The 23,642-nt window shown below is 39.6% G+C and overlaps 1 protein-coding gene across 1 annotated transcript; it reads left to right on the forward strand.

Moving 5' to 3' along the window:
- Positions 1-204: 204 nt before the first annotated feature.
- On the forward strand, positions 205-22,487 carry LOC124261863 (receptor-type tyrosine-protein phosphatase epsilon-like). Its single transcript, XM_046696236.1, has 26 exons — positions 205-283; positions 6,208-6,342; positions 7,669-7,872; positions 8,595-8,732; positions 10,192-10,326; positions 10,499-10,645; positions 10,861-11,001; positions 11,285-11,434; positions 11,810-11,906; positions 12,353-12,417; positions 13,372-13,544; positions 14,934-15,021; positions 15,501-15,577; positions 15,971-16,007; positions 16,355-16,452; positions 16,669-16,794; positions 17,427-17,572; positions 17,792-17,927; positions 18,111-18,254; positions 18,553-18,586; positions 18,708-18,772; positions 19,448-19,573; positions 19,663-19,788; positions 20,316-20,455; positions 20,700-20,835; positions 21,719-22,487. Exons 1-26 carry the CDS (start codon positions 226-228, stop codon positions 21,788-21,790), a joined length of 2,994 nt encoding a protein of 997 aa, XP_046552192.1. The 5' UTR covers positions 205-225; the 3' UTR covers positions 21,791-22,487.
- Positions 22,488-23,642: the final 1,155 nt, after the last annotated feature.

A 23,642-nucleotide genomic window follows, 5' to 3' on the forward strand; every position in this document is an offset into this window, starting at 1 on the left:
TGGACTTGGATATTTCCCCCGCCCTTGACAGTGCACCAAGACAACCGTATATGCAGGAAAATATTTGCATTTTAAACTGTCTGTTCTTTGTCAGGCCAGGTGCATAACTCCAACACCTTTCATTCGCAGTTAAGGCTAGCCACAGTAGTCATTCAGTGAGGGTTGTTCAATGTTAGTAGTAATGGGATACACGAAAATATCTTCCTGGTGCACAGAGTCGCCGCCATGGAGTGGGTGAGACTCGCTGTCCTGCTCTCTGTGTATGTGCTGCACATTACGTCAGGTAGGGGATCACCTTGTTACTTTTTTTGTGTGTAAATTGTATCATATACAAGGGTTTGAATGGCCATACTGACATATAATGAGTGGTAAGGTTCATTCATCTATACGGAATCAAATAAAATCTAATGCATACTTTATTTTTACGCGAAGTATATCACGAAAGCATGATTTAAATCGTTTAAAATGAAATGATTTTATTTGTTTCATAACTAACCTAAAGAACGTTGCAACAGAAATTTTGACGACGCTAAAAGAGAACTAAACCAAGCTTGTGAATATGTGCTGTGAAAGCAAATATGTGCTGTGATAACCTGCTGTAGCCTATAGTGAATTATGTGCCGCGATGGCCTGTGGTGAATATGTGCCGTGATAGCCTGTAGTAAATATGTGCCGTGATAGCCTGTAGTGAGTATGAACCGTGATAGCCTGTAGTAAATATGTGCTGTGATAGCCTGTAGTGAGTATGAGCCGTGATAGCCTGTGGTGAATATGTGATGTGATAGCCTGTGGTGAATATGTGCTGTGATAGCCTGTAGTGAGTATGAGCCGTGATAGCCTGTGGTGAATATGTGCCGTGATAGCCTGTAGTGAGTATGAACCTTGATAGCCTGTGGTGAATATGTGATGTGATAGCCTGTGGTGAATATGTGCTGTGATAGCCTGTAGTGAGTATGAGCCGTGATAGCCTGTGGTGAATATGTGCCGTGATAGCCTGTAGTGAGTATGAACCTTGATAGCCTGTGGTGAATATGTGCCGTGATAGCGTGTGGTGAAAATGTGCCGTGACAGCCTGTGGTGAGTATGTGAGGTGAGGTGAAATTGGGTTTTACGTCGTACTTGAGAACATTTCGCTCATATGACGACGTGCATGCGTGTGTATGTGCGGCTGCTTGTACTAGCCCAGACTTAAGCTGGTTTTATAGTGCTAGCCCACTGAGATACCATGCAGCAGTGAAGCACGAATACCCTACTCAGACACATTATACTGACTCCGAGCCGACCAGTCCTTGTTGTACCCATTAATGCCGAGCGGCAGGAAGGGACCAACAAGTACCATATTTTAACGTCTTATGGTATGACACGGTCGGGGATCGAACCCGCGACCTTCCGCTCTCCGGGCGGACGCTCTAACCACCACACCACGGAGGCGGTCTTGTAGTGAGTATGTACCGTGATAGCCTGTGGTGAACATGTGCCGTGATAGCCTGTAGTAAATATGTGCCGTGGTAGCCTGTAGTGAATATGTGCCGTGATAGCCTGTAGTATATATGTGCCGTGATAGCCTGTAGTAAATATGTGCCGTGATAGCCTGTAGTGAGTATGTGCCGTGATAGCCTGTAGTAAATATGTGCCGTGATAGCCTGTAGTAAATATGTGCCGTGATAGCCTGTAGTGAGTATGTGCCGTGATAGTCTGTAGTGAATATGTGCCGTGATAGCCTGTAGTGAGTATGTACCAGGACAGCATGCGGTGGATATGAGCTGTGATAGCGCACAGTAGATATGTGCAGTTATAGCGTGCAGTGACTATGACACGTGAGAGCCTGCAGTGAATGTGTGTTGTGATAGCCTGTAGAGAAAATGAGTCGAGATAGCCTGCAATGAATATGTTTTGTGATAATCTGCTGTAAAAATGTGCTGTGATATCCTGCAGTGAATATGCACCGTTATAGCCTGTAGAAACAATTCCTGTGATAGCCTGTAGAGATCAACACTATTAAAGGCCTTTCACCAATGTGTGGTGTGGCGGGGTTGCCTTAAGGCTAAAACGTTCGCTCGTCACGCTGAAGACCTGAGTTCTATTCCACAAATGGGTACAATGCTGTCGTGATATTGCTGGGAGTTAAACCATACTCACTAACTCCGCCAATATATTGTGAATGGTGAATAGTGCATGGTACCGGTGTTTACCAAGTGATGGTTCCTGTATTACATTCCATATATACTTAATGCAATGAATTCTTTAATGGATAAATTGAATTTAAAGGCCCAAATGAAATTTAGTTTAATCGCTTAGTGCGACGTTACAACATTCTATGTGATTTTTAGTCATTCTAAACATTTCCCCCTTTATGGCATGCATTTAATGCGGCAGAAAGAACTGAGGTTATATAGTGGATGCCTTTCATCATCTTGATGGATAACCACTGTTAACATGACGCTGACAAATTAAGCATCTCCCTATCGGTACAGTCTGCTTTTACAACCCAATAGCATCGATAGCATATCGGGTCATGATAAGATCTAAATAACACATAGACCACCAGTGGGCCACAAGGGGTTAGAAATACGTTGATACCTGGTAGTTTAAATCTATAAATACACATTGTGCTGCACTTGTCGACATTACAATTGTAATACTGTAACTATAACCATAAACTACTTCCTGGGAGTCTATTGAATGACAAAATTTGGAATGACAAATAATCAGCTGAGAGGAAGAGGATGTGATACAGATGAAAGAGCAGACCTGGTGCAAGGGTCACTAGCACACTGTGTGCATGACATCACTAGATATGTAGTAGCAGTCAGCGATTGAGTACAACATGTAGTTTCATACTAACATTATCATTTAAATATATATATTTTGGATGAGTCTAAAGTGATTCTAGAGGATTGCAGATTACACCTGACTCCAAAACAGCCTGATTTCCAAACCAATCACTACTTTGAACAGGACAGACACATTTGGGGAAACAAAATGTTAATTACTTCTACTAAAGAAGTAACACAAAGAAGACAATCAAATTTCAATATTGAAACTTTTAACGACAAATAACACAGCACAGTATACACTTCCGAGGAATCAACGTAGCTGAATGCGGCAGTTAATCGTGAAGTGACCCAGGTCGTTTGGGAGTTTGGTGACACTAATGTTTCAAAGCGGTTGATATAGGCTTTTGTTTCTTGTGGTTGAATTTTTTAATTACTATGCCCTGTTTAACATATGTCACTTTTTAGACTTGGATGAATAAATCCGTTAACTGAGATTGTCACCAGCTGTATCCGTGAACGTAGTAGAAATAATGTGAAATTGTTATTAAGCAGAGAGGATGTGTAAGTGTCGAAGATAATTAATTCTTTCTAATTGGGGCTATATTTGACGGAATATATCTATCGCCTCAAATGTTTGTGTAAAGCCTGCTTGGATCCATGCAGGGTGCAAATGTAACTCCAAACCTTCAAATGCTTCTGTTGCCCCGTTTATTTGTGTGTAGTTCCGAGGTCGGTACATATAGTCATGTTCTTTTTATGGTTATATACCACTTTCAGGAAAATATCTGTAATCGTCTAGTTATTGTGCTTTCCTTTGTTGACAGGTTTTATATGGTTTAAATGTATTTTTATCAATGTATACTCTTTGTACTCATGGCTGAATACTGTCGATGTTAGTTTAGATTTTAACTCACATTACAGATTGTTTTTCAATAGGCCTTGTGCTGCTGTGTTGCTGCAAGTGAAGTTTGTGTTATGTACTGATTACAATGCAGAAACGCACGGGCACCAACTAATCAACTATTAGAAAGTCTATGTGCCAAGAGAGTGAGTGAGTTAATATTTAGCGTCACATCGGCGATATTTCAGCCATATCGTGACGAAATCATTTTCATTTATATCAATATTAAAATCAATACAATTAGAACGAATAAAACTGTCATCGAAGGACAGTACAAATACTAGAGTATCACAGTTATTAATTTAAACTAAGTACGCTATCATTAAAATATATCACTATAGACAACAGTACAAAATAGAAACGGGCTATAGATCACCAACTGAAGGCTGATCACCATAGTAGGGACCATGAAGACTTACAGTAATGGGACAAGGGAGACCTCTAGAGAGGCATACGCTGCACACGGAATGCATTGCTTCGTGTGAATCTATGTATCTTTATCTGAAACGGGCACTTCCGGATACGCCAAAATAGACCAGAATAAATCTGTTCTTGGGCAGTTAACATATAACTAATTTTTATATGTATTTTAGGTTGGTATCTGTGGCGTCGCTATATTTACTAGGCACATAAAGAAACTGTGCATGCACAAATTTTAAATCTAAATCTATCAATCCTGTGTAGACACATAAGGATTTAAACTCAGAGATTGGTGACCTGTATCCAACATGCATGCACGTGCCACGTTCCGTGACGTCAGTGGGTTCGTCCTTGAGACGTGTAATACGTTGCTGCACGTGCATTCCGGGAAAGAGAAACAGAGCAAATGAATGCCACACAATACTGTCACTTTGGAAAGCTCAACCCCTGCCCTTGCGATCGTTCAAAATATTAAACGGCTATTGAAACGCATAGCATGTCAAAGCTCACGTCTGCACCACGTCATGAGGCCATGGGATGGTCCGTGGGGGGAATGTCTCAACGACAAGTGGCTGCACATTTCCACTGCCACCGGAACACCATTTCTGCACTGGTGAGACGCTACCAGAACACAAATGACGTCATCGATCGGCCACGTTCTGGACGTCCACGTGTAACAACGCCAAGACAGGACAGATGGATAAGGGTGACCCATCTTCGCCACAGGTTTCAGACTGCAGTGATGACTGCCCGAACCATCCCAGAACTTCGCCGTATCCACCCCAACACAGTTCGACAACGTTTACGTCATTACGGGATCAGACCACGACGTCCCGCCATACGGCCTATCCTGACACAACGTCATCGACAAGCTCGCCGAATGTGGTGCCGAAAGCATGTCCGCAGACCCTTGTTTTGGTGGAGAAATGTTGTTTTTACAGATGAGTCAAGGTTTAACATTTCCCATAGTGCCTATAGAGGCGTGGGAAAACGTTATGCACAGGCCTGTGTCTTGGGAGAGGAATCGCTTTGGTGGTGGTTCCGTGATGATTTGGGGTGGAATAACCAGCACGCAAAAGAACTCCTTTGGTGATTGTTCAGGGCAACTTAAATGGTGTGGGCTACAGGGATCAGATTCTTCGACCTGTAGCAATTCCCTTTCTGCAACAGCATGGCCCTTGGTTAACATTCCAACAGGACAATGCCCGCCCTCATACAGCAAGGGTTGCTATGGATTTCTTGCAACGTAACAACGTTGACTTACTGCCTTGGCCTGCAAATTCACCGGATCTCTCCCCGATAGAGCATGTTTGGGACGAGATGGATTGACGTCTACGCCGACTTCCTCATCCGCCAAATAACGTCCTTGACCTTGCAACAGAACTTGAAAGAACTGGCGTGACATCCCACAAGCCTTCCTTGCACGTCTGGTAGGCTCTATGCGTCGTCGACGCATTGCTGTTCTCGATGCCGATGGTGGACATACCCGTTATTGAGCTTGTGACATGGTCGTTTGACCCCTGCCCCGCTTGTGGACTCGTGACGTCATTGTGATTGACTTTTCAATTGAAATTCTCCCGACTTGTTATGGTCTCATGATCCCTCCATTAAAGTTTATATGTACCTTTGACACTGGTATCGTACTTATCAACTGGGATAATATTTTGACAATGCACAGTTTCTTTATGTGGTTAGTATACATGGACGTTGATTTCACCAAGGCATAACTCCAAGACTTCATCTCTAGTCATTGCACCAGCATACAATCAATGCAGATTGTCATTTCGCACGCATATAATCCCTGTAGTTAGTCATCATGCAGACATACAATTAATATAGCCTGTCATTATACGAAGCCAGTCATGTTACAAGCATAGTATCCCTATACTTTGTAATAAAGCAAGCACATCATCTTTGGTCATTACACGATTATTAGAAAGGACAACACCCCTTCCAATGTCACATCAACATTGAGCATTGGACATCGTATAGTATGATGCAATGGATACTCTTAAACTTTTAAGTCTCTGATACCATACAGGTAACCGTAGGTATATACATAGGCATACGTTGTCCCTGTCGCTCAGATATAATGTCTATATGTTACAGGCAGCTGCCTACCGGGTACGTATGGCTACCTGTGTGGATACAACTGTCACTGTCAGGCTAACACGTGTAACGTTACAGATGGATGCAGATCTCAGACTTGCATCAAAGGATGGTCAGGACCAACATGCCAGAAAAGTTAAGCAATTTTCTTTGAATCTCATTGAATGTGCATTTCTTCTAAATCATCAGAGTTGAGTTGCTAATTCGAATCTGCTTGCTGGCATACATATATACAGGCACTCGATAAACAGAAATAGTTCAAGTGCTCATGTTCTCAAATATTTTAAGCTTGCATTATACTGCTACTGGAATCCATAGCGAGACTTAAGTGGAAACAATGATTCATTTCATATTAGATTTAATCTTCTCACGTATAACGACTTTCATGAAGATAGTAACCACACAGCTTTAACGGACATTTCAAAAGTACTTCATTTATATCAGGGTATATAAGGTTTATGTGTGAGAAAGCCCAACAATGTGGTCGAGCGAGTACTGGTATAGATCTGGCGAGCCATTAATATTTAATCGGCCAAGTAGGATTCAAATCTGCGATCACTGAATAATAGAATCTTACTTCTAGTAGCATAACCTTGTGGACAATTTTGTGCACGATTTACCCACAATGTGAAGCAACGTTATCAACCACTGACCATGGGCGTCCACATCTCCCTTTTTATTGAATATATATCATCAGCCAAGTTCACAACGCTAATGGCTGGATACCAAATTGTTGATTCCGTCTGTTTTCCAGTCTACATTATTGCAATGCCCTTTATGCAAATCTTAGAATTCAGATGAATCTCAAGGAGTCTTAGATCTCAACACATCACTCCTGCTGTCAAAACCTTGCACTGGATTTCCGTCTTCTCTCGAATAATTTTCAAGATCTGTATTACAACCCATGACTGTCCCGGCAGCTATCCATCACATATTCAGGATTTCATCTCCCTATATTCTAGAGAACTTCCTATTCTCCAGTGAAGCTATACTTCATCAGCCTGTCTACTTCTGTACTTCTACTGAGTGTACCTTCTTAGTTTGCAGTCCAATGTTATGGAACTCTCTGCTTTCTGAACGAAGTGAAACGATTTCTAAAGACGTTTACGAGTTTAAAAGAATAAAAGTTTTAAACAAAAAACAAATAAACAAAAAGTTTACGAGTCTCTCCTTAAAATCCCCCTCTTCCTTACAGTATTTCACTAGACATTCGTGATTGTGCGTAAATATGTGCGTTGACGTGATTTTACTTTAGCCATAATGTAAATGGGCATCTGTCGATGGATACTAGACGTTGTTATCCGTTAAATCCTGTACTACTGCAGTTTTATGTTATATGAAGGTAAATCATAATCTAAATGCGCCATGCTAATTTTCCGAACATAGAATATCTCTAAACATTATAATGCTATTTTGAAACATGATATTATGCATGATCTCTGGCGTGATATTTCATGACAGATAACAAAGCACTCGATAAGACGACATCGGCCAGCAGCGTCTATGTGGCAGCAGGTAAAGCTGTGGACGGAATCACCATCGCGAACGACTATCTCTACTGCTTTCATTCAGCATACAATGACGGTATAAACGTTGCGTGGTGGAGAGTGGATCTGAATAAGACAACACCGATACATGACGTCACCATATACTTCCGGACAGACTGTGAGTAGCTTACATCCTACTAGTCCAGTGTACACCATCTCCCCATAAAGGTACACAGAACCAGTGGTCAGTTCTCAGCATAGTGTATGTCAGACAACAACTGGTGTAGACGACATCTTTACGGCATTGTTTCAGTGTACCTAAGTCCAAAAAGATTGTTTTTGCTCAGCTCTGAGATGTTTGACAAATGATCTTTGGGTATCTGACAAGACCTCCTACATCTACACATACATCTACTTATGTTCAAGGATTAATGTAATTGTGGCTTACAACAGGTCAGTTTTTGGGTGAACGCATGCACGTAATGATTACCTAACTTTTGAAATTATAATGTAAGTTGTTATTTATAATAATATGTAGTTTAAAGTGATTGTGCAACCGTTGAAAGCTGCGTGTATAATGCGTTTACACATGCAAGGCCAAGCGATGGTCCATTCATGAGAGTCCGCCGTTGCAGTTGTAAGTCGTCGAGAGCACTGAATGGACTTTAAAACGCAGTTAAGAAATAACTGACGACCGCCGTGACCATGAATAACCCACCTCTATCCTCCCTAATCCCAGCCCCACTGAAGCCCACCATTTAACCTCATGACAGACTGTCATATCGCAGGATATACCCAGGTGTACATTTACCTATTTAAGGTTTTTAAAGATGCATGATCCTATTCTCCTGCATGTACATATACTAATAAGGGCACTTGATTAATTTTGACGTTTTACAGATAAGGTTCGTCGGAATGGTATCCAGGTCTACATAGCTGACACTGCCGCTTCCCCAACTGACGGAGTCAAGTGCTACAACGTGACAGGGAAAGGAGACGGATCAGACATTCTTGATGTTTTGAACGTCACGTGTTCTGGTAAAGGACGTTATCTGGTCCTGTACACCACTACAATAAACAATGGTGACGCTGTACCCATTTTGGATTTCTGCGAAGTGCAGGTTGACGGTAGGGATCATGTTGGATGCCACATTTTATTTGTATCTGATTTTGATCTTTCACACGTTAGCCGTGAATATCTTAACTTGCCGTTCCTAATCGCGATGTTTTGAACCCGACGTATTCCTATTCCAGTTTTGTAGTTAAAAAATCACCGACATTATCGTTATCAACTTGTCCATTATGGACTTCTGTGAAATGGATGGCAACTGGACAAATGATGTCTCTCATCTGTATATTGAGGTGACAAACATGTTGTGGTTTCAATGACGGGCTGTGATGTTAAATGTAAATCTTACTATCGAAAAATCGAATTGTGACCAAGCGCTCCGCAAGAGACTTGTAATGTTCAAAAACCCGATAGTCTCTGATGTTAGCGAATATGATAGGTCACCTTGTAAAGGGTGGTTTAATGTTAGAGGAAGTTATCGACCTGGAACTGGAAACATTGATAATATCCTTTGCAGAAAATATGTCAATGTACATTCGCAAGCTTCATTTTACCTAAATATTCTTTACGTTCACATCTGATAGGGATGTTAAGTGTACAGTATGGCCTAAGCGTTAGTTGTATGTCAAATTGCACTTGCCACATTGTATATATTATCGTATCTTATTTGCCGAAAATGTATTGCAATCCAATACTAAAAATGCTTATGTTAACCTGCAACTCTACATACCATTAACTCAAACGTTGGGAAAGAGGTAATACAGTTAGTTTTCCCAATCATGTGTCCGTCCAATTGCTGTTTTAAATCTGAAGGATTTTAAGGTTTGATATCACTGACAATCAAATCAAAATATTGTATTAATTTGAGAGTAACCTCGAATATTCGTTATAAATTACTTAAAGAAAGTCGTATAATCTCCACATATGTATATGCGTATTTCTGTATAGGTTTGCAGTGAAATTAATGGCATGTGAGAAATATCCGATTAAATGCAGATGCAATTACAACAATTTCACTGTTTCAAACAATCGGATATATTTTACAAAAAAGAAATGACACAATACATACAATTGAGAATTGTGAATTTAACCTCAACAGTACAGTAGTCTAACTCACCCACAAATATTCTCTCTTACATCAAGGGAAAAATGAGAACTAACGTATATTTAAAGACGAAATGAGTCTTCCTTTCGTTCAGAGTACATTTAATTAGTAATGTACAGTTCTCCTGTTGCACTCGACTATTACTTTCGGGTACCAAATGTATATATTTTAATGATGTGTTCTTTGACAAGCGATTTCATTAAATAGTTTAGCATTTGTAAGTACAGGAGGAGGGAAGGTAGAAGAAGGAACCCAATAAAGCTACTAAAACACAGCAGTATGCTTGGGCATTTGCTTAACCTGTATGTTACCTTTTTCAACAGTGTGCGCTCCTGGTACTTTCGGCTCTGTCTGTGACAACTACTGCCACTGTGCTGGTGATGTCTGCAACTTCGTGAACGGCGTTTGTCCTAGTGGAGTCTGTCTACCAGGCTGGCAGCACGACGAGTGTGACACAGGTTCCTATTTTTTTGGCTGATATTTCGGTTGGTTTTCACAGTACAACATTCATTATCGTATATCCGTCCTTGGTTTTAACACATATAATTAATAAAATCAATTAAATACAGGATGATGATGATTAATCATAGAGCTCAAGTGTAACTATATTAAGAAACTTTATGTTTTCAGAGTGTACCCAATTCAGTTATGGACAAAACTGTAGTAAAAAATGTTCTGATAGGAACTGTAAGAACGACAACTCTAGCTGTGGCCATGCGACAGGGGTGTGTGTCGGAGGTTGTAAGACTGGATGGAATGGAACAGACTGTACACAGGGTAAGAACGTATATACTAACAACAAATTTATTCCTGTCCCGGCGTGTTGATAACTGCCATCAGGTATCTCAACCACAAACTGATGAACAAAACCCTTGCAAAAATCTGATTTTCTAATATGACTTTTCTCTGTATATGGGCAAACATATATTTGATAAGCTAGTTCTTCCTACACATTTGATGATTGGTACTAATGTATTCAAACCTGACTAAAGAATGCCCAGGTTCCTACGGAGATGGCTGTGCTTACCAGTGCTCTGCTAGAAAATGCCGTGGGACATCGACATGTGATCACGTGACAGGCAAGTGTGAAAACGGCTGCAATCCCGGATGGAAGATAGCTGACTGTACACAAGGTGAGACACCATTTTTTGGTTGTCGCACACGATGGTGCATGACCCTTGGGCCATTGCAGTTAGTATTTTCTCCATGATACTACAAACAAAAAATATATTCAAATATGTAGATGTTGACATGCGTGCTTTACAGGTAATGATAATGCAATGAGTTAATGCATTCTCCAGTCCAGTATCAATCCATGAACGTCAAGAAAACTGTCTTTTCCAGTCAAGAAGGTAACATAGTATGCATGCAGTGGTATGAAAATCATATGACAAAGGGACATCTTTTTGTTTGCAGAATGCACCAAAGGCATTGAATATGGATCTGGCTGTGTTGGTAACTGCAGTGCCCGGAGGTGTGATGGTGGTACAGGCGCCTGTCCCCCGGACACAGGCCAGTGTGAATCTACCTGCGTGTCAGGGTGGCAGGGGGAGGACTGCGCGCAGGGTAAGAGATAACTCCCGTTGTGGTCGAACATGGGATATCTGTTCATGTCTGACGAGGCAGATCATAATGGATATCTTTTTATTTACTAACTGCTTTGATGAACATGTAGTTTGTTTTCAGAATTGTCTGTTCTTGTGCGGCGTTCGATGCCCGATAGATGTGTGATAAGTTTAAACTTTTTAGACTGACTGTTCCCAATTGCAGACGCTGCTTTTCATTGTGATGTTCACATAAAATCATCTCATAATATGGATTTACTGACAATATAGTAGTCTTTATAAATTTACAATAACAACACATGACTGTCGTAATCCCGTGGTAGATTACACTGAAGAAAGATGCTACCATTTCAGAATATTTTCTCTTCTTTTCTAGAGCAAGATGAAGCGCCAACGTCCACTGCAGAAATCTTTACGTCAGCTGGTGTTGTAGTTGCAGCAGCCGTCGTTGTTATCGTTGTTGTCTTGGTCAGGTAAAGAAATAGTATGTTGGTAAATTATACGAAACATAAACACTCGATTGTTTAACCATTTGTACCAGAGAGGCAGCGTGGATACCATCTCAGTACCTGCCTTTGAAACGCATGACCATCTGTAAATGATGACAGAAAAGACAAGATGCTCACACTTAAAGTGAAATCATTATCTACATACTTAAATATTCAATACAGACTTTCAGGTATTTCGGTTCACACTTAGTAAACTGTTTGATCAATATTATACATACTAATTTCAACAAGGAGCATGATAGTTCATGGCAATGTAACGCATAAATAAATAAGTATTTTTACTTGTACAGTTATGTATTTGGGGTCTATTTTGAAACCTATACTTTGATGATCTGTGGTTGATCAATAGCATGACGCACATTCTCTTCTGCACAATACAAGTTGCTAAAGCAAACCATTCTTATTTGTAGAAGACGAAGAAGTCAAGCAGCAAAAAAAAGATATAATCATGCAGATATGTCCCTGGAGCAGATAGGTTCGTATAAAGCAATAACGTACACAATTATAAACTGACATACAGTAAAGTCCACAAGCAACGTAAATGATGATCTATGCCGTTTATTATTTTTGTTCCGTAATGGTCAGGAAAGTTGAAAAATATTCTTCTCAATTAAAAGTATCTTTGTTCGTTTTGATGTTGTCGGTTGTTTGTTTTATTTTTATCACCAAACCAAGCTTTTGGACAATCCATCACTGGACGCGATGATTTATCATTTAGTTGTATTCCATGGTCTGTGACATCATTGTTGATACAAAGGTTAAGGTTATCGTGTGTGTGACATTGTAAACAAACCCGGAAATGATAATCAGCTGTACATTATTATTTCGAAAACTTAATCATGTTGTTTTGGATTTATGATATATACATATATCAAACTTAAGCTTAGCACTTTGTCGTACCGTCGAATATTCTTTGAAAATTACTTTGTACATTTTTCTTCAGTTGTTAGCGATCTATAGCCCATTTTCACATTGTATTGTCCAAAACTAATTTTCTACTTTTAAAGATATATTCTAGCTAGTTTTAACACAATCTGTGATAATCCAGTGGTTTTACTGTCCTTCGTTGACAGGGTTTTATATATCATATGTATTTACGTATCATATGAATTTACTCACTCACTCTCTTTGTACATTTTTCATTTGTATAGACGTAAGCCGCTATTCACACATACACACACACACACACACACACAAACACACGCGCGCGTATCGTCTGTTTGCATAGTCACGTGCAACGGGCACTTGTTCCCTTTAGCCTTGATTGTGGTAGATAAGAGGCACCTTGACAATATGTGTGCAACTGCCCTGTTGGCAGATATGATGAACGACCCTCTGCCTACCAGCGTTGGGGACTCAGACGAGTGCCTAGACCCTCTGTGTGCAAATGCTGTGGACTCGGACGAGTACCTCGACCCTGTGCGTGCAGGTGCCGTCGTGGTGGTGGGCAAGAAGGACGAAGCGGCTGTAGATGAGGACGACAACGACACGTACTACAACACAGCAACTGCTCCTGCAATAACGTTGGTGTCTGTAGATAAGCTACAGGAGCGGATCCAGGAGCTGCAGGTGCCCGTCGGGGGCTTCCAGGCAGAGTATCAGGTACGACAAAAAATTTGGCAGAACGAGGTACGAATTAATCCGATTTAAAGTGACCAACAGGACCACATAATAAGACGGCGAGATATTACCAGATACCGATCCGCCATCATAACGTGACTATTACTATGAAGATATAAACTTGACATTGCAAGGTGTAATAGGAGTATATTATTTAATTAATGAACAAAGTTAATCTGGCCATAACACCTCAGGAGGTGCGCCTCAGGAAATAAGGAATATACAAGGTTCTTGCAGTCACGTACACCATTTAAGGTCTTTTTTATTGAGCTTATCTTTAATCAACAACATTCAATCATCGGCAGAATGAGACGCAAAATGTTTCACCATGGTTTTTCCTGAACGGTCATAAAGGGAGATAACTCGGGATGGCTTAGTTTATAATAAAAATGGTCGAAATCGAGGTTTTGTTTAACGACAAGTGAATACAGAAACATTTTCTTTTCGTTTTCTTTGGATACATTTATTGACACAGACAAATGTATGGCAACAATTTTATTGGCGTATACGCCAAAACTAGAATTTCGAAGCAATTAGCCGTTTGGCAGTCACATTCCATCTAAAGTCAAGGTCATTCGTACAACCCGTGTAGTGAATCATGTGACAGATTTGACGGGGTGTACGAACCGTACACCCTGGCAAATCGGCCTACATTGTTTCGTATACTTTGACTATTGACCAAACAGAATTCGACTTATTTATCTCAGGTAAGGGTAATAAAAAGAAATATTACCAGGTAACAAAAGTGCTTCCACCTCATCAGTGACATCGATGTTAAACGTTTTCATGTACTTTTATAGCCAGAAATACCATAAGCGTACATTAGCACTTCTTCTTCACATAGTGTTGTGCATTGATCAGGCCCCAACGTCTCTATAAGGAAGGTTACTATAAGGAAGATGACAAAATCTAGAACCATGTACTTCTAACCTATCATAAATTAAGAAAGGGCTCGAGTACATCCCTTACTGATATGGTGGAATGTATCCAGTATTCTAGATTCTCGCCAGTACTATGGTATCCAATGATCAAGAGGAAAAAACAGAGCCTTGAGCGTGTACTAGTTGCGTGAATATGTGCTCTATATAAATATCATTATATCAAATACCAGCTCACTCACTCACTCACTCATTCACCCTCCATTATATATATTCAGGTTACAAATATATGTACTTCCTATCATTGATTTGAAGTATTGTGCTTAGATAGAATAACGACAATCGTTACGGTATCATCAGTCTGTTTGAGATCTGTTGAACTTGGTTGAACTTGAGATTGGTTGTTCAAGTGACGTTTACTTTCATGTTACTTCCAACTTCACACTTCGCCAATGAATAAATCCTGAAACACACGCGAACTGATACACGACAGAAACTATCTACTGCCTTCACCCGTCCTTACAAAGACTCCCAGCTACCGGAAAACAAGGGGAAAAACAGATTCACGAATTACTACCCATGTAAGTCTGATTCAGTATTCTTAATATCAAATACGGACACTTGCGATACAAAGACATAAATGGCACCAATTGAATATTTCTACTTATGATATTCTAATGTTATAAAGGATAGGTTTTGATTGCATCAACATTTCATCAACAAATGAAGATTGCAGACTGTGGACGGTATCAGTGTGGACTGTATCAGAATTTTTAGTTTGGTTGTGGTGCTGGTGATTGACTGGGGCATCTACATTAATACTTAAGCACAAAGAAACCTTTTGTAAATGCTCAAAAGAGGTGTTTTGACTATATTTGGACTAATTTCTTAAAAAGATTGTTGAAATCGTCACTAAAGGGAGTCCATAAAGTCCAAAGTCCTCATTTGTTGAAAGTAATTGTGAATATGAGGACTAGTTAAGCGTAAAGTCGTATAAACGTTTTGTTCTTCATTATCAAACAAGACGGCTCTATCCATGGCCATGTTTCCTCTATTCCAGATGATGACACCCGGGTCAAGTTGCAGACTCTGCCAGACAAGCCTGGTTCTGACTACATAAATGCCAGCTACATAGACGTTAGTAGGATTTAACATTAACTGATGGAATTGTTAGTACTGTTTAACTTTAATGGCTCTGTGCATCATTAGGTGATGCCAATAGTTTGCAGTGTATGTGAACCGCAACCACATGTTCAGGGCTACTCTCAACCTAGTTCTGATTACATAAATGGCACCTACATAGACGTTAGTAAGGTTAGGATTGACTTTCTAACTATAACTTATATTTATAAGACGAGTATATGGATGACAACTTCTTGTCATCAGTCATCCATATACTCGTCTTATATGTTCACTAAATTCTAAATGCCTCTCAAGAATCTCATAACTTATATTCCTTTTTGATATCTAAAAAAATAGTATTGCAGGTAGTTTACACATAAAACTTTACAAGATCCGATCTTGTTTCAGGGCTACTCTGAACCTAAAGTCTACATAGCAGCGCAAGGTCTTGTTTTCTTTTCTAATGTCTAGTCTTATTCAATGTACTGCACAAACATATAAGTAAATAAAAATAAATAGAACTGAAATGGAACATATGGTTAAATGGTTTCTTGCTACCGCGATTCTGTATGAGGTCAGCTGAAAATATGAAATAGAATAGCAAAATATAACGGATATCATGTACCTATGGTTATTTTTGGAGTGTGCGATAACGATTCCGACATTTAATCCCTGAGTCAGCGCTTTGAGCATGCAATGTACATGGATAAATGAGCAGTATAAATGGACTATTATTATTAAATTCATAATCATATCTACAAATTGTCATTTCCGCATCCATCCATTGTGCAGGTCCTAACAGGAAGACTCTGACTGACTTCTGGAGGTTGATCTGGGAAAAGAACTGTACAAGAATCGTCATGCTGACTAATCTCATGGAGATGGGGAAGGTCAATATTATACAAGTTAATGTCAAACTTATAGTAAACATATCCTTTATGCAAATGGTAAATATGCGTCAGATAATAACATTAAATATGAATGAATCCCACATTTGATATTTTGAGTGTTATAGCCAAGATCTGACTAGATGTAATGAACAGGTGTAACCTAGGAGTTATTGAAAGAACATCAGGTAACATAACACCATTTGGACCTTTATGTAGACGAAGTGTGCTGCGTACTGGTCGGACAAAAAGGATTGGACTGTAGGGGACTTCAACATAGCTGTAATCAGCTCAAGCGAGAGAGCACACTGGGTTGTGAGAGAATTACAAGTTACGGAGAAAAAGGTAAATATATTCTTACTTGACTTTATAGATACAATCACCGAATCTATGAATATTCATATTCGAGTACAGGACAGGCAAGGGTGTATTCATGATTATGTTTAGCACAGTCATTCACTTTTGACTACAAATGTGTCTCTCTCTAAATAGCGGCATTGACCATAAGCTCAGTAGCATATCTAAGTATGTTCAGTCAACTACAATACAAATGTTTGGTCCGAGACATTACAACTGACCCAACAAATGTAATTCTCAGACGTTTTCTTTACTTATACGCATTGAAATATCTCTATGTCTTCTCAGCAGTCATAATTCCAAAATACCAAACTGGATTTTTCGGTTCATCAATAATTTGATTGTCTGATTTGTTTACTAGTCGCATGGCATGTACATACTTCTGTTTATAGGCAGATTTTTGTGAATGGCGGGTGCTACCATTAGGGCAAGACATGCTTATCCTTTTCGCGAACAGCTGGTGTCATCACTGATTTTCAGTGATCCATTCATATAATTTTCACAGCTGTTTATCCCCTTCACACAAAACGGATTTTGTTTCTGGGGATAGTCAAGACTGGGTATTCCTTTGCAATCGCGTTATATATTTATTACATTCATATTATTTCATATGCCTTTAGACAAGCAATTGTCGTCGCTTCCATCAATTCCACTTCACAACATGGCCTGATCACTGGATTCCTGAGGAGACGTCCTTGGCTGAGTTTCTGTGGCTGGTGAGGACAGCAGCTAACACCCATGATGGCCCTTTACTTGTGCACTGCAGGTAGGAGACTTTACATCCCCCTTGGTGTTTACGAGAAGACATCATCTATTTATTCAACATACTTGTAGGATGTAATGCAAATTACACACATTTAATCCTTTCTTCTTGATGGTTTATAGTTATCATGTGATGTTATAATCGAACTTGCTCGCTGCTAATTGCAATTGTATTGTACAGTCACATAGTTATCAATATTATTGAGGACAATTTTAACCCCAGTGCTGGGATCGGCCGGACAGGAACTTACATCGCTGTGGACTACCTATTGGACCATGCTCTGACTGAAGATAAGGTCGATGTGTTTGGTTGTGTCTCCAAGATGAGAGATCAAAGAAAGGGCATGATACAGACCAAGGTGAGACATGTCTCCTCAATCTGCAGTTGTTTTTGTTCTTACCTGTTTAAAAATGCGTATACCGACTATGGGCCGTAATGAACAAAAACATTTTCTCTTGTCCTTTTCGTTTCCATGAAACACAAATATGACATTTCTTCGCATTTTCGACGAATGTTAACGTTTGTTTCATCGTAACCTCAGGAGCAGTATGCGTGTGTATACCTGACACTACAAGAGGCGCTGGAGTTTGGAAACACAACTATGGATGTGCAGGTGTTCAGTCAGAATCGAAATGAGAAAAGAACCTTCAAGATGGGATGCATGGAACCCACACAGTTAATACAGGTAGATGCAAAAATATTCAGATAATAAACTACTAGTAAATTATCCCTGATGGACCGTGACATGTATATATTTGTTCCACATAGATGTATGTCATGTTTTTAGTGAGTGAGTGAGTTTTGCACCGCTTTTAGCAATATTTAAGCGATATCACGGAGGGGGACACCAAAAATGGGCTGCACATATTGTACCCATGCAGGGAATCGAACCCGTGTCTTCAGCGTGACGAGCAGACGCTTTAACCATTCGGCTACCCCACCGCTGCATGTTTGTAACTAATGCCTTTCAAAAAACGTTTTAGATCCTGAATATCAAGAGAGAGACTTCAGGAAATGGTAAGTAAGCGAAGCTTTGTAAATTCATTATACATATGAACAACCTGTTTCGATTGTGTCAAATGTCGTCACTGCGACACATTTGAAAAGCTAGTACGTCGGTAATAAAAACTATTTTCAGGGGACAAGTTCAAGGGACGTCTGTATATTGATGGGCGCTCAGACATCGTAGCTGTAGAAGTGGAGGTAAGCATTTTAGGTGTGGGTAGTTTTGAAATCGTGAACTGTTGGGCTCGTAATTCATTGATAGATGAGTCTATCAAGTTATGTCACAACCTTAAAAGCACTTGAGATATGCCAGTTCACCCTGAATCCGACTGATGAACTCGGTTCTGGAATATTATGCAGTTTACAAAGTATTTTTGCAAACCAACAACACATCTAGGTATTATTTACTTGATCACTTTCTTTGAGTTTATTGTGTGTTTTCTCAGAACCATGGCCCTGACTGTAGTGCTGGTAGTGACGAAATCATACTGCAAATCGTTATTCATTGGCAGGAAGTTGTCATGGACATTTTCAAGAGCTTTGGCCCTTCCTAAACGTTTATAAGCTTGGTATAATTACTATTGTGTAGCACTTCATAAGCTCATATTTATGATACAGTTTCACTCTTATAAAAGATGGTTGTGATTATGGCAATGGTGCTGTGGCTTATTCACCTGAAAGTCGACCTTTGAAAAGTGCAATAGATCAAACAAAACACCAAGTTTGATCACCCAATTCATTTGGTCTCCTCAAAGGACAAATACAGGGTGTTTGTACCCATGCTCCAGCCCATGTTCTACCCTACGATAGATCTGTATGCGAATTTTGAAAATGTTATATCACGGTGATGTATATATACCGTTCCTCCTTCAGTCTCACCTGTCCATGAAAGGCTATCTACTGACTGAAGCTCCCTCCGTCACCACGGCGTCTCTGTTTTGGAAACTCATAGAACAACAGGAGTCTGGTACTGTCATTGTCCTGCCAGACTCGCACCAGGTGAGGGGTTGTCTTTCACTTACTCCTGTTTTATTTAAACGATCACACTCGGTGAGGTGTTACATTTGAACCAATGACTATACTTTCAGAATCTGTCCAGCTATGTGCCTTCTCCAGGAGGGAGTCTGAACGTGAGTCCAGTCAGTGTGAGGTGTTCAACAGAGAACACAATCAACCCCGACATCGTGCTCAGGAGCGTACACATACAGATTAACGTAAGCCTTCATTTGCTATATGTTTACCTTAAATATATGTTTATGTAAGTTCCTATATGCGTTTCTTTTTGGGAGAGTATACTAACGTCAACAATAACAACCAAGCGGACTTCTTATTCAATCATTAAGTCAACATAAACCACAGACTAAAATATGACATTTAAGACACTGTTCACTGTATGCAACACACGTCTCGCCCAATCTGTAGCTTTCTATCAAGAAACAGAAACATATTCGTACAATTAATTGCTTTATCAATTAATCAAATATAACAAAATCATATGCAATGCATATATTATTCTATATAATATAAATTAAATGTTTTGTATGGTGACCTAAGATGAGGAATGAATGAATAGTTAATGGATACGCGAGACATCAACCAATTTCAACCATTCTTAGTTAACATGTGTTGTTTAAATATGTCAGGTATTCCCCGTGTCGACAAATGATCCAGTATATCATATGCTATAGGATTTGTTACTGATTAAAACAAAATCTAACTCTTACAAATGACAACTGACCAGGACCGTCCGCCATCCCCAGTGCATGTGTACATAATGAAGCAGTTTCCAGAAGATTCCCACTCCATGCTCTTGGAACTGCTGGAACAAGTAGATCTTCATACGAGTGGGGATGAATCCCAACCAGTTGCTGTCATCTACAGGTACACATAAAATCTTTATGACTGATGAGACTTCAGCTTTACTGTTAAACCTAATCTAACTCTTTGTCGATATAACATGTGAAAGAATGGCCATGATCCCTCGCTATATTCCATGTTATCAGTTGGCAGTAGAAGCACCATACAAAGTTGTACTGACCAGCTTTCCGGGCAAAAATAATGCCAAACTATTTTCGAAACAGTTTATTTGGTTACATGAATTCATATGTACATTTTTATGTTAAAGTGAATCTGACAGACAGAGAGGTGCAATATTGTGCATCCTGAGCAATATTGTTCAAGGCCTGAAGTATGACAAAACAGTTGAGATCTACAACAACGTGAAGGATATGGTCCACTGCCTGGATCAAGATATCACACAGGTACCTTTAGCATGAAGTGTCAGTGTATTTTGGTATGACTTCTTAACAACCATATGGACGTCTGAATTCCCAAAAAATGTTGTCAAGGTTTCTTAACTTAAGCAAAACCTGCATTAATTAGGATTAAATAAAATTAATGTTTAAGTCCTGATTAAAATCAAGCTATAACTATGTGTGTCTCCAATTCATTTATAGCTAACAGTGACTAAAAAGCCGAATTGAATTAAGGAGCATTAGTTTGGAATGTTTCAACACACCAAATTACACGAGATGAAAGTAAACCGGTTGAGACCAAAGTGTTGAGAATAATGATGGGAATATTTCCGCTATCTGTTTGAAGATATGTTTGATAATCATGTATGCGTACTTAAATCGGTACATGATGCTGACTTTAACATAAAAGGCATTTGGTCAGTTTTATGTCCACATTCATCGCCCCTACTCTTTGAATACTTTTTTTACAATAGCATAAATCATCTACTTAATTGAGGAACTAAGTTATTTCTTGGAATGCTCATTAAAATTAATTGTTTCTTAATATCGAAATTGTCTCGTCTTATTGTCGAAATTCTTTGGAGCTCGTCATTTTATCCTCACCTCGGATGTGCATGTTTTAGGTGGATTGTAGTAAATGAATCGCAAGTAAGTCAGATTTTCATTTGGGATCCATGGCTGTGATTTCTTCCTCCCTTCTGCAATTAACTGACGGGTTATATATCATTATCAAAACTGGTGATATTTCCCATCGTATCAGCATTATTAGTAAAACTTATAGATCATAACATCCAGTCACATCCCTTTGCGAACAGAATTATATTTTTCAAGTTATATGACATCATTACCGAAGTAAAGAATGTCTATTGAAATCTTTTCTATTGTACAGGCTGACGTTGCTCTTTGTTATGACGTAGCTTTGGAAGGCATAGAGTCGCAAAGCATCTACGAAAACGTCTAACAAGCAACTATTCTCCTTCATGGACCAACAAACCTCCGGGCTTCAACTTACAGATCAGATTTGATGCCATTAACGCACCAGTAACAATGAACTTTTATTTGTAGTCTTCATATTTTCCTCTCTACATTTTCTCTTATAATTTTGTTATTTCTTATCTTATGATTGAGTTTACATTTGCATAGTTGATTGATTGATCATTAAAGAATTTAATATGTGTTCAGGCATCGAGACCCATTTACACCTTGCCCATCATGAAACGTTGCTCAGATTCTAAACACTTCATAAATTAGCAACACACTTTAAGGTATGCAAGAATTACATTCTGAACTTCATGACGAGCTATATTCCTGGTAACGTCTGAATCTTTTGTTTTGTACCTGATTCATATTTAAGAAGAGTTAAGTTTGTTATTGTGTTAAGAAGATTGCTATACTGGTGAAATGCAAGTGTATATTGAGGGTCAGACCAACAATCATATCTTCAGGCATAATTGAATTAAACTCTGTGTTCGCATAATAATGAGTACTGGAAGCACCTTTAAAATACGTAACTAAGGCCTTAGTCACCTGTAAACCCGTGAAAAGGGTTCATTCAAACAATTTATTCTTATATTCATTGTGCTAACATCGTCATACAGTGAATCCCTGTTGGCCATAAGCTTATGATGTCTTTGTATATGATAATACAAGAGGGACACTCACACATACATCTTATTATAGTAGGACGTTGGGTCATTATTTTTTCATATCTATTTTTGGAAAATTATTTATCTGAAAATGCACAGAAACTTGTATATGTTGTACTTATATATCATGCATCGCTCATCTAATCTTTGTTCCCTCATATGGGTTTATCTCACGCTCTAACCTATATCATTGTAGCTGCTTGTTTGACAGAATCGTGTTCCTATCACACCTATCTCTTTGGGATGCTGTTTGGTTTCCCTGAATATATACTAGGCACATAAAGAAACTGTGCATACAAACATTTAAAATCTAAATTTATCAAGCCTGTGTAGACACATAAGGATTTAAACTCAGAGATTAGTGACATGTATCCAACATGCATGCACGTGCCACGTTCCGTGACGCCAGTGGGTTCGCCCTTGAGACGTGCAATACGTTGTTGCACGTGCATTTCGGGAAAGAGAAACAGAGCAAATGAATGCCACACAATACTGTCACTTTGGAAAGCTCAACCCCTGCCCTTAAACGGCTATTGAAACGCATAGCATGTCAAGGCTCACGTCTGCACAACGTCATGAGGCCATTGGGATGGTTCGTGGGGGAATGTCTCAACGACAAGTGGCTGCACATTTCCTCTGCCACCGGAACACCATTTCTGCACTGGTGAGACGCTACGAGAACACAAATGACGTCCTCGATCTGCCCTGTTCTGGACGTCCACGTGTTACAACGCCATGACAGGACAGATGGATAAGGGTGACCCATCTTCGCCACAGGTTCCATACTGCAGTGATGAATGCCCGAACCATCCCAGGACTTCGCTGTATCCATCCCAACACAGTTCGACAACGTTTACGTCATCACGGGATCAGACCACGGCGTCCCGCCATACAGCCTATCCTGACACAACGTCATCGACAAGCTCACCGAATGTGGTGCCGAAATCATGTCCGCAGACCCTTGTTTTGGTTTAGAAATTTTTATTTTTACAGATGAGTCCAGGTTTAACATCTCCCATAGTGCTGGACGTCAACGTTCCTTTAGGCGCGTGGGAGAACGATATGCACAGGCTTGTGTCTTGGAGAGGAATCGCTTTGGTGGTGGTTCCGTGATGATTTTGGGGTGGAATAACAGCACGACAAAGAACTCTTTTGGTGATTGTTAAG

Source organism: Haliotis rubra, unplaced genomic scaffold, assembly GCF_003918875.1.
Source record: "Haliotis rubra isolate DU_JTF1 unplaced genomic scaffold, ASM391887v1 Scf1198, whole genome shotgun sequence".
Taxonomy (NCBI): Eukaryota; Metazoa; Mollusca; class Gastropoda; order Lepetellida; family Haliotidae; genus Haliotis; species Haliotis rubra.

What these genes read in the sequence shown, in the direction of transcription:
- LOC124261863 (XM_046696236.1), top strand. Translation starts at nt 226, where the DNA reads ATGGAGTGGGTGAGACTCGCTGTCCTGCTCTCTGTGTATGTGCTGCAC. An exon ending in TGTGCTGCACATTACGTCAG is followed by an intron (nt 284 to 6,207) that starts GTAGGGGATCAC and finishes TATATGTTACAG; the next exon opens with GCAGCTGCCTACCGGGTACG. An exon ending in TCCTGCCAGACTCGCACCAG is followed by an intron (nt 19,574 to 19,662) that starts GTGAGGGGTTGT and finishes CTATACTTTCAG; the next exon opens with AATCTGTCCAGCTATGTGCC.